The sequence below is a fragment of the Perissodus microlepis genome, chromosome 15 (genome assembly GCF_051167445.1).
Source record: "Perissodus microlepis isolate ML-2025 ecotype Zambia chromosome 15, ASM5116744v1, whole genome shotgun sequence".
Lineage (NCBI taxonomy): Eukaryota > Metazoa > Chordata > Actinopteri > Cichliformes > Cichlidae > Perissodus > Perissodus microlepis.
This window is the reverse complement of record NC_140475.1, coordinates 14,438,776-14,449,916: the sequence shown is the minus strand read 5'-3', so window position 1 is coordinate 14,449,916 and position 11,141 is coordinate 14,438,776. Positions and strand designations below refer to the sequence as shown.

General features: G+C 40.3%; 1 protein-coding gene across 3 annotated transcripts; it reads left to right on the top strand.

The window, feature by feature from the left end:
* The first annotated feature begins 732 nt into the window (after positions 1-732).
* On the top strand, positions 733-10,779 carry aida (axin interactor, dorsalization associated). 3 transcript variants are annotated; one of them, XM_084952860.1, is made up of 11 exons: positions 733-1,089; positions 1,814-1,880; positions 1,971-2,024; positions 3,508-3,562; positions 3,924-3,987; positions 4,293-4,396; positions 4,555-4,563; positions 6,985-7,107; positions 7,271-7,393; positions 8,327-8,444; positions 8,541-10,779. In XM_084952860.1, exons 1-11 carry the CDS (start codon positions 983-985, stop codon positions 8,638-8,640), a joined length of 924 nt encoding a protein of 307 aa, XP_084808986.1. In that variant the 5' UTR covers positions 733-982; the 3' UTR covers positions 8,641-10,779. The 3 variants fall into 3 exon arrangements, with proteins under 3 accessions (XP_084808986.1, XP_084808985.1, XP_084808987.1); XM_084952859.1 differs by having other exon boundaries at positions 4,552-4,563; XM_084952861.1 differs by lacking the exon at positions 4,555-4,563 and having other exon boundaries at positions 734-1,089.
* The last annotated feature ends 362 nt before the right edge of the window (positions 10,780-11,141 follow it).

The window sequence follows — 11,141 nt, the reverse complement described above, 5'->3', positions numbered from 1 at the left end:
GTCTTAGCTGACTGCAGGTTTCATTCTAAACAGTGTATTCACATAATGCGAATATACTGTTTATAGAGTTGCTAATAAGGTCTGGGATTTCATTGCCTGCATGACTGAGCAACCATCAAGACAAATAAATAAATAAATGAAATAACACTTTTAAATTTCATAATAAAAAGTAATCATGTGGACCCTGTTAGTGTTGTAATAACACATGTTTAACTTGAAACCTTTTAATTATTCCTACATATAATAAGTTTGTTAGCTTGCATTTTGTATTGCCTTAAGACACTGTAGACGTCTATAATTTCTTTTGTTTTGATCTCTTTTGGTAAGCACATTGAGTATAAGTGTAAGGAATGGTGCTATATAAATAAAACTGATATTACACAGTCACAGTCATATTGTATTTTATTATAAATATTATTTGGGGGGGGGGGGGTTTCGTTGGAGCTTGTGTTTACTGTTTTTTTAAAATTCAAAACAGTGTCGTGAAAGATGCTTATACCTAAAAATAAAAGAAAAAAAAAGAAAAGAAAAAGTGGAGAATACATAAAAAAAACCCAAAAAAAAAAAACCCAAACAGCCAAACATGAACACTGGTACTTTGCAGTATTTTAACTGTAGTCCTGCTTCATAACTGTTGCTGGTGTATACAGTTGTTAAAAATCCCTGCACCTTTAAATAAAATAGCTCTTCTTTCTCCCCGCAGCACTCAAACGCGCCGCAGTGCTCTTCGTCCATTCGGGCGACCCCGAGTCCCGAAACGCGCGCACCCCGAGCTCCAGGCGGGACTTCCTTTCTCCTGCGGATGCGCTGATATTAGGGTGAGCAGGCAGAAAGGGCTTGGTCGGAGTGTCACCGGTCTATCCGCGCGCCTCTGGACAGCAGATGACCTGGCCGACGACTCCGCTGCCGCTGAAGCCCCGTAGATGAATCTCCTCCTCGGCTATGCTGCCCTGAGAGCGCCGCGAGTATCCGCCCCGCCAACATGTCTGATGTCAACAAGACTATTCAGAAATGGCACGCCAGTTTTAAGAAAGGCACAGACTTTGACTCGTGGGGACAATTAGTGGAGGCTATAGATGAGTACCAAATGTAAGTTGCATTCAACATGTGTGTCCTGTGTGTCCACAGCGCTGGTTTAACCCGAACGCAGTCCGGGCGCTGTGCTTCTTCTTCAGCTTTTTTTTTTTTTTTTCCCTTCTCTGGGTCGCCTGTCCCTAAAATCTGCAGGGAAACATGTAGGAGACAGTAGGTGCAAGAAGTTAGCCCGTGTGCTGTCAGTCAGCTCTCGGAGCAGTAAATAAACCCTACCATCCATGACGTGATGTGGCAGTTGTTGCAGTGGGGAGCAGATGTGTTGCCTGATGCATCCTAGCTCCGTCCACAGCAGCACTTTAGAGTTTAAGGGAGAGTCCGTCCATGTAGCCTGTCATGGAAAATCGGTCGAAGCTGCGAGCAGTCTGTTTCATTATGTGTCATGCAATGCAGAAACGGGCCAGTATTCCTCAGAGTGTTGGGAAACAGTCAGCCACACCCTCTCATTGTTATGGGTGGGTTTCATCTCTTGAGTGAGGAATGGTTTCTGCTTCTCAGACCAGATCTTTGTCTTTGCAATTTCCTTAAAATGCGCCCAGCTTCTCTCCCAGTTAATAGTTTATTTAAAACTGCACTAACAATGCAAAAATCTAGATCCCTGCAGCGGCTTCTACTGTCCGCAGGGGGGCGCACAGACACACACCTTACCTTATAGGAGTCTTGCAGGGTCTTGCAGTGAATCATTAACGCGTCTAACTGTGCTTCATGTGGGTTCGTTTAGTTTGGCAAGACAACTGCAAAAAGAAGTCCAGTCAACAAATTCATCAGACTTCACCGAAGAGCAGAAGGTAATCATTACATCCGCCTGCAGCTTCTGCACCGGAGTGTCTGTCACTTTACTTAAACTAACGAGTGTTTTTTTTTTTTTTCTTTTAAAGAAAACTCTGGCAAAGATTGCAACATGTCTGGAGATGAGAAGTGCCAGTTTGCAGGTTTGTATAGGAGTCTGCATGATTAGTAGCTACAAAAAGGAGGCCATATCCAGGTTTTCAGAGATGCTGAGGTCATCGTTATTATATAAAAGTAAAATTTGAGCATCAGCAGTTTTACTTATGCATATAACACTTTTGAAAGTGGTTTTGCGCAATAGTTCTCCAGGCTTTCTGAAGGTCTTTCAAAGTTTGTCTTTGGACATTGGCCAATGGTCAGGTCCACTCCTTGCACCTGACCATTTCCAAAGGGAAGTTTTTCCTTGTTAAGTCACTTAACACTAACCTGTGACTCATAAAAAGGCACCTAATTCAAGGGATAAAACGGTCTTGTATCTACACATAACAGGCAACTTAGCAAATAAACGATTTAAAATGTTATCTTTAGACACTTTGAGTTTTAAAAGGCATAAAATTGTGTTTGTTGGACTAAGTGATTCCCAAAGAGCTATTAACTGAAAAGGTGTCCTTAAAATAAGATAAGGAAAAGTGTCAAGTATAGAAGAAAAGAAGTGAGAGGCCTAAAATACAAAACAGTACTTCAAAGCCTTAAGAAACCGGAAAAAATCCAGCAAAAACCTGACACACGGACCTGAGAGATCCATCTGACCCTTCAGCTGAGCCATGTACTGTTCAACAAAGCCTCATCAGAAATGGTCTCAGTGGAAGGGTGGCTGTCAGGAAGGCGTTCTCAAGGAAAGGAAACGGGGAGAAAAGGCTGAGGGATGCCAAATTAAACAAGAACTGGACTCGAAATCAGTGCCAAAAGGTTTTATGGAGTGATGAATCCAAGTTTGACATTTTTGGTTCAAATCATCATCGGTAAGTATAGAAGGGGTCAGGAGAGAGGTGTAGCGGTGGGTGTCTACACCCATCTGTAAAACCTTGTAATGATTTGGGGCTGCGTTTCTGCCAGTGTGTGTTAGGGATCTTGTTAAAATCGATGGAATAAGAACACAGAAAAGTACAATCAGATTCTGGTCCGTCCAGAAAGTGTTTGATAATGGCTTTGTTTTTCTGCCCAAACACACTGCCAATGCAGGAAAAGTATTCCTGAATAGAGAAACACACAAAGAGTCACTGTCAGTCATGGATTGACCTCCCCTGAGCCTGAACCTCAACATTAATGTGAGATAAGTGTGAGACCGTCTCACATTGAACAGAAGACGACCAACTTCCAAGAAAGAGCTGTAAATGTCATTCAAGAAGCCTGGAGAGCTGTTTCTGAAGACTACCTAAAGAAACCATAAGAAAGCTTGACTAAGAGACTTCAGTTCATGATGAATAAAAGTGATCATAAATCTTGGCTTTCAAGCTCGTTAGAGTTGTTTTTGCCTTGTATGCTGTATGTTTACACACTTTTCTATTTCCCATTATGAATAAATTAGGGATGGCTCAAGACTTTTGCACAGCGCTGTAAAAAAAATTACATTATTTCCTGAGGAAAAACAAATACTGAACATATCTTTTGTCTGGGTTTCTTCAGTGCACTCAGTCAAAGGAAGAGTTCAACTTAGAAGACCTGAAGAAACTGGAAACCAGTAAGTGTATGACTGGGTTTTTTCCTGGCTCGAAATGGGCCTCTAAGGGGCGACTCTGCAGAAAAACATGATTGGTGTGTGTACAGTAAAGGTGCTGAAACTGTGTGGCCTTATTTGACAGAACTCTACATGCATTTCTGGGCATTTTGCAAACAAATGTTTATTACACTTTAGTAAATGAAAGACGAATTTAAAATGTTGATCTGGTGATTTTTTTTTTTTTTTTTTTTTTTTTTTTCCTTTTGCTCTGGGCTGTGGAAACAATTTCTCTATGAAGGAAAAACACTGATGGACAATTTACTGGATATTCTGACATGTTTTAATAGTGATATAATCAACTTAACTCCTTTTTCTTCAACAGTAATTAGAAATGTACTCACCTACAACAAAGAGTTTCCATTCGATGTTCAGCCGGTGCCATTAAGGTAAAAATCCATCACTGGTGTTATTACTGCTTTGGGCTCATGCTGCATGTGTCATTGTGTCTCAGCATTACTGGATTTACAGATTTTTGTGAATTAATACAATAAAAGAATAACTAATAGATCAACATGAGTCATGTAATCACACACAAGCGTTGATAATTTTATCTTCAGGTCTCTAAAAAAAGTGTCTGTGAAGGGGGTCACAAGCTTTAAATATTTTCCTTACAGGGATATGTAAACTTTATCAGTCCAATGAATCAGGTGTTTTGGGGGGGCGGGGGCGGGTTTGTGTTCCTTGCCATCAGGAAAATCTTTGCTCCAGGTGAAGAGGAGAACCTCGAGCTGGAAGAGGAGGAGGATGCCACTGCAGGAGCAGGTTCAACAGAAGCTTTTCCACCACGAGCTCCTGGTGCGTTACACCTGTTTATCACCTGCTTGAGTTCACATGTCATTGTTACATGTTATCATGTTTTGGAGGATCGCTTGACCGTGTGTTTTTTTTTTTTTGTCTTTTCTGTTGGTGCCGTGCATGGCTTCGCCGCTCATTCCCGCCTGCTTCATTAGCAGCTTTGCAAGGTACAGCTTATGAATGAAAGGGGTCTGAATCTGTCCTCTATTGCATGACTGTGAATATTCCTGCCTCATTCAGAGTTAATTTTAGAACTAGATGCGTATATGTGACTGGAAGGTGAAGTTAATGATTCACTCTTTCACCAACAGAAAGCTTTTCCACTGATCAAGGTAGCCTGATTCCATCAGCTTTGGCCAAACAGTTTTTTTTCAGAGCTCATTTATTAAAATCAGAAATATTTCCTTTATTAGAGTTAAGTACTTTATGGTAAATGTGAGCTCTGAGATAATTTCTGTCCTCAGAGGATGTGTTATACCCAACCTAACATCTTGTTCCATCATCATTCCAAAGTGAGGTTTTGAAAACTCTAAATATACAGTTGTGGTCAGAAGTTTATACATAGTCATCATGGCATGAATGTCATGGTAATTTTGGGCTTTTAATAATTTCTTTGACCTGTTATTTTTCCAGGGTGGATGGATTGTACAGCATGCAGCTTTAGTGACTTTAAAAAAGCAAGAATTGCTTGCACAAATTTTTATTTATTTGGTATTTTGTCGAATCCACACAGGGTCCATGCACCTACAATGACACTTTGTTAAATGTCCCTTAAGTTGCACCTTAAGCAGACGCTTTTGGTAACCATCAAGAAGCTTCTGGCATAATTCTAATTGGATATTTGAGCACTCTTCCCAGCAGAATTAGTAGAGTTTATTTAAATTGCTTGATTTCCTGGAGGAGAGCTGGCTTTTAAGCGTAGTCCAAAAATAGGGAAGTTTATTTTAAGGGCTTAATGTTAGCCTGCTTCCCATTTTCCTAGTTTTAATTTGCATTTGGGAAGATTGTCCTGTTGGAACACCCAACTGTGACAAAGTTTCAACCATCTAGCTGCTGATTTGAGGTTAGATGGAAGGATTTGGAGGCCCTAGAGCGTGATGCTCGACAGTTGGTACAGTTTTCTTTGGTTTGAAAGCCTCACCTTTACGACCCCAAACATACCTCTTGTCATTGTGGCCAAATAACTCAATCTCTGTCTCATCTGACCATAACAGTTTTCTCCAGAAGAGATTTGGCTTGTTCATGTGGTGCAAATTTCAGTTGAACTTGAAGGTGTGGGTTTTGGAGCAGGAGCTTCTTTCTTGGTCAGCATCGTCTCAGTCTATGATGATTGTGTCACCGTGGACAGAGATGCTGGTGTTTCAGACGTTTCCAGTTCATGTGAAGTTTGCGCCTCATTGGTTCCTGGTTTTAAGTTGTTTGATCCAGGAATCTGCAGTTGTTTAGAAATTTCTCCAAGAGACCTTCTTAACTTGATCAATCTAATGAGTCCCGTCAAACAAATCTTTGTTTTATGCCGGCAAAGATTTTCTGCTAGTTGTAGTCAATAACAACGGCTAACGAGAAGTTAAAAGGCCTCAGCCTTGCTAAGTTAAAAGACATTGTTGATTGTATGCGAATGTATGTATAGATTTGAGCCTGTTTGTATATCTTTGACCCTATGGAGATGAGAAAAAAATGCGCAATATATTAAAACTTGTGTTATTAATGCTGTATGCTGCACTATTATTCTATCCTGGAACAGTTCACAGAAACCATTAAAAAGCCAAAAAACTACCACGGCATTCATGCCCATGATGAGTGTGTGTAAACTTTTTTGATCCAATTTGATCCAACAGAAAAGAAGCACAATAAATTCTGTGTCCAATTTAATCATAATGAAACCAAAAGTACGTGAGATTCTCGGGATGGGGGCGAATAGAGGAACCCATATTTTTGTGCTTACAATAGCTCAAACTATATATAAATGTGAGTAATGTACAAGGAGAAGCAGACTTCTTGGCTCAAATCCCAGCAATTACTTGCAGCCCCAATTTTAAATGAGCCTTAACTTTGATTTAAGTAGTCACAAGGGCTTAAAACACACGTGCAGGACTGCCAGTCAGATCCATTAAACTCCACAGTGTACGGTGGGAAACTTTGCCCCGAAATTAGGTTCAAAACGACAACATAATTTGGTCATGTGTTTCCTATTTCCACTGTTGATTGGCTCGTTGGCTGTGTTGTGTTCCCTTCTGTTTTAATGTGTCTTTATCTTCTTTCAGCTGATGGTTTTTGGTTCACAGCTACAGCTTTGATATTTTTTTGGTTCACTTTATTTCCTCTCGCCAGCTTTGTTTCCTGCTGCAGTTCAAACTTTATTTAGCTAAAGAGATTTAAACCTCTGTAAACTAACTTCTCACTGGCAAACTGCCTGTAGACAAAGCCCCAAAGACAGATATCCATCAGGAAGTGATAGGGACTAAAAGGAGAATGGATTAAACACATCATTACTATGGATTGATCAAAATGTGTAAAACTGGAACTTGAAACCAGTTTTTAAAACCAGTTCTAACTGCTAATATCTTCTGACCTTTGTCCTTTTATAGGTACCTTGTTGCCACGGCTACCCTCAGAGCCTGGGATGACGCTACTTACAATAAGGATTGAAAAAATTGGGTTAAAGGACGCCGGACAGTGCATTGATCCTTACATGACCATCAGTGTCAAAGGTACAGATCCCACAGTGCACGCCTTCAGCCGGCTGGCCTGGAGTTGCTTTTATAACCTTCACAGCTGCTGCTTTCAGATTGGACACACCCTCTTTTTAGCTGTACTCCCACGCTCTCTGTCCCCTGTACATGAAAACCTCTCCGCCTTTTCCTGTGGCTGCAGATGTAAACGGTGTCGATCTGAACCCGGTGCAGGATACCCCCGTGGCCACCAGAAAGGAAGACACGTACATTCACTTCAGTGTGGACGTGGAGATCCAGAGACATGTGGAGAAATTACCAAAAGGTAGTCCCCGACACACGCTGGGTTCACAGCATGCCAAGTAATTTGTGTGATTTTTTTTCTTTTTTTTCTTTTTTTTTGCTTAGCGTTTTCCGAGTAGAGGCAACAGAGCTCCTGCGGGGAGGAGCGGACGACTAGAAAATAAACCTGCAGTGAAAATAAAGCTGTTTTTACACATAAACAAAAACTCCAGGCAGTCCTTCTCACATGTAGCAGATATAAAGAGATGTCTCTGTCAGTCATGTTGATCCTAGAATAAATAGCTGACTGTGTAGTTTGTGCAGGAGCCAGGAAAGAAGACCGCTTGCTGGCTGTGAATTCTCCACACTTTACTATTAGTTAATGGTTAATTATTACTGCATAAGTGGCACCTATGTGACCTATGTGGCACCTAAGTTAATTCAATTCAATTAATTTCCGTTCTATTTATATAACGCCAAATCACAACGGCGCCTAAGAGCGCTTTATATTGTAAGGTAAAGACCCTACAGTAACCCCAACCATCAAACACCCCTCTTTGAACAAGCACTTGGCGACAGTGGGAAGAAAAAACTCACTTTTAACAGGAAGAAACCTCACGCACAACCAAGCCCAGGAACAGACAGCAACCTGCTGCAAATTTAGAAATATTGTCACCTAGGATTTTGAAATTGATACCATGAGTGTATCGCTTAAAAAAAATCTCATGCAAGTTCTTATCTCAGTTAACTCGATCTCAAGGTCAGAGGTTATGTTTTCTGAAAATCTTGTGAATGCGATAACTTGGGAACAAGGGGAATTTGAAATTGATATAATAGGTGTATCTCTCAGGAGGCCGAGGAGTCCCTCTGGCCAGCACCAGTATTTTTCCTGATTTAATGTGACTGGAATTGTCTGTCTAAACATATTCTCTCATATCCTCCTTTAACATTTGAGGTACGTTTACATTTTTTCCAGGAGCAGCTATCTTCTTTGAATTCAAGCACTACAAACCCAAAAAGAGGTTCACCAGCACAAAGTGTTTTGCCTTCATGGAAATGGACGAGATCAAACCCGGGCCGATCGTGATTGAGCTGTGAGTCTCGCCGTCCAATGAGCGTTTTCCAGCGTGAACTGGAGAAAAATCTTCTCTCGATTGTGGAGTGAAAACTGCTCCTGTGTTTCATTTCAGGTACAAGAAGCCCACGGACTTTAAGAGAAAGAAACTGCAGCTTCTCACAAAGAAACCACTTTATCTCCATCTTCATCAGACGTTACACAAAGACAGCTAAGTCGGACCACACTTCGAACCTTCGAAGGCCTCATCCACATCCAGCAAACTGTGGTGTTCCCCCTCATCGCATCAAGCAATACTAAAAAAACAACAACAACAAAAAAACCTGTGGTATTTTTTTTTATTTTTTCCATGAGTATTTGAAGAAAGTAAAGTGAACGGAGCTGGATTCCTGTCGCATCAGCTCACACTCAGATTTTAAAGTCTTTGATTTTGTTGTGAAGTGTAGGAAATACCAAGTTTTCCAGAATCCAGAAGTAGCATGTTCAAACCATCTCATTTCAGTCTTCCGTAGCTCACTGATTTTTTTTTTTCTTTTTTCGGGGGGTCAGGAAGAGGCCGTGAGCATCGGCATCTGAATCCTTCAATGTTCAGTTTAGACTTTTAAGTTCGGCAAACCAAGGAAGACATGAAATAAATTAAAGACAAAACAGCGACAGCTTGTTCCATTGAGCCACAAAAGAAGTGCTTTTTGTAATCCGGGTGTATTTATGAAGTCCGGAGTGCACTACAATAATAAACTTTTATCATTTTTAGTTATGAACGGTTCATAATCACACATCTAAAACAGGTATAACAGACGCAAGAGCGACGAGTCCTGACGTTTCCTCATTTTGTCTTAAAACTAGTGAATTAACAGAAATTTAAAGGGGCACTAACCTGACAAAGAATCTGTTTACTGCCTGTCGCAGACTCTGTCTCACAGTTTTGTTTCCTGCTTTAACATTTACAGTTCTTGACATTTAGCAGCTTTGAATTAAAGGTGGCCTATTTTGCACAGATTCAGCTGCCGCCAGCTCACTAAGTAACATGTTGTAAGTTTCCCCGCTCAAAATGTCAAACTGTATCTGTTTAAACTTACACTCACTGGACACTTTATTAGGCTATATCTTCTTTTCTTTTTTTTTTCAACTGCACATCCACGATGCAAATGCCTGTGAGTTGTTCAACCACATCCTAAAGGTGCTCTGATGGATTGAGGTCTAAGGACCGCAGAGGCCATTTGAGTGCAGTAAACCCGTTGTCATGTTCAAGAAAGCAGTTTGAGATGGTTTAAGTTTTGCGATCTGGTGTGGTATCCTGCTGGAAGCAGCCATTAGTAGATGGGAACACTGGTCATAAAGGGATAGATGTGGTCAGCAACAATACTCAGGTAGGCTGTGGTGTTTAAACAATGCTCAGTTGGTACCAAGGGGCCCAAAGCATGCCATTCCATTCACCAGCATTTGAACCAGTGTACCTAACGAAGTGCAAGTCATGCAAGAATTGTGCCATCAGAAGTAAACGTGCATATCATTTGAAAAGTACATTTTTAATTTTCATTTGTAATTAAACACTAAGCAAACTCAGTCTGCACTTCATACTGGTTTAGTGAGTAGTCACATTCAGGTTTATAATGATTCAAGTGGGGCCATCACAGGTAACATCTACAATTTAATCAATGTTTTTTCTTTTTAAACTTGTAGCACATGTAAAGTGATACTGGTTTTAAAAAAAAACGGTTGGGTTTTTCAGAAAAATTCACAAAGGGAGACGTTTAATGTCCCTATAAATCTGACAGTGGCCACGTGTCAGCGTGGATTTAGAAACGTAGAGGGAAAGGGATGCAGCACGGTCTGCATACTGTGGAAGTGTCTCGCCATGAAGCGGATGTTTAGCACCGGTTTTTGTGTTTTATGGGGCAGATACGCAGTGTTGGATCACATGCTGTCGTAACCACACAGAGGGTTTTAATCCACTGTTACGTTGCAGATTTCGTGTTGGCTCTGTGTGAATGGGATTACGTTCAGAACTGTTCTCATGCTTTTGTGCTCTTCTTTTTATTCTAAAGAGAGCTCTTTCTTTTCTCGAGCTTTTCACATCTTTCTTTCCATTTTGACTCTATAGATGTTCTTCACTAAAACGTCTTGTAATTTTTGATTTTTAGATTTTATTTTTGTAATGTCACAAAAAAAATCTGGACTGTAAATTAACTGTAAGATACACTAACTGATGAATATACAGTAACCGTGTGTATGTGTGAAGTGCTCTGATGTGGCAGGAGTGAGAACTGTGGAGTGTTTTCGTTTTGGCAGAATGAAGGAAATTGTATCAAACATTTACGGCGTGTTTAATTTCTAATAAACTATAAATGAGGCAGTGTGTTGATTTATTTGAACTGATATTTTTCAAGTGAGGAAAAGTTTATACATTAATATACTGAAATTGAAAAGTTAATATCAAGAAGTGACGTGTTGCTATTAAGTATTTCAAACTCTACGAATAAAAATGTTTAATGTGAAGATGATGTAAAGACAGAAAATTGAGTTATAATTAGCACAGATCAGCACGGATGTATGACTACTTTATGTAGCTGAGGCATCATGTTTTGCTTCTTTAACATTTTGTCAGATTTACAAACCAAAAAAAAAAAGGAAACAGGAAGGTTCCTGGTTCAAATCCCCTGCTTTGGCCAGGGTACTTTCTGTGCAGGTTACCTCTGGGTATTCCAGCTTCCTG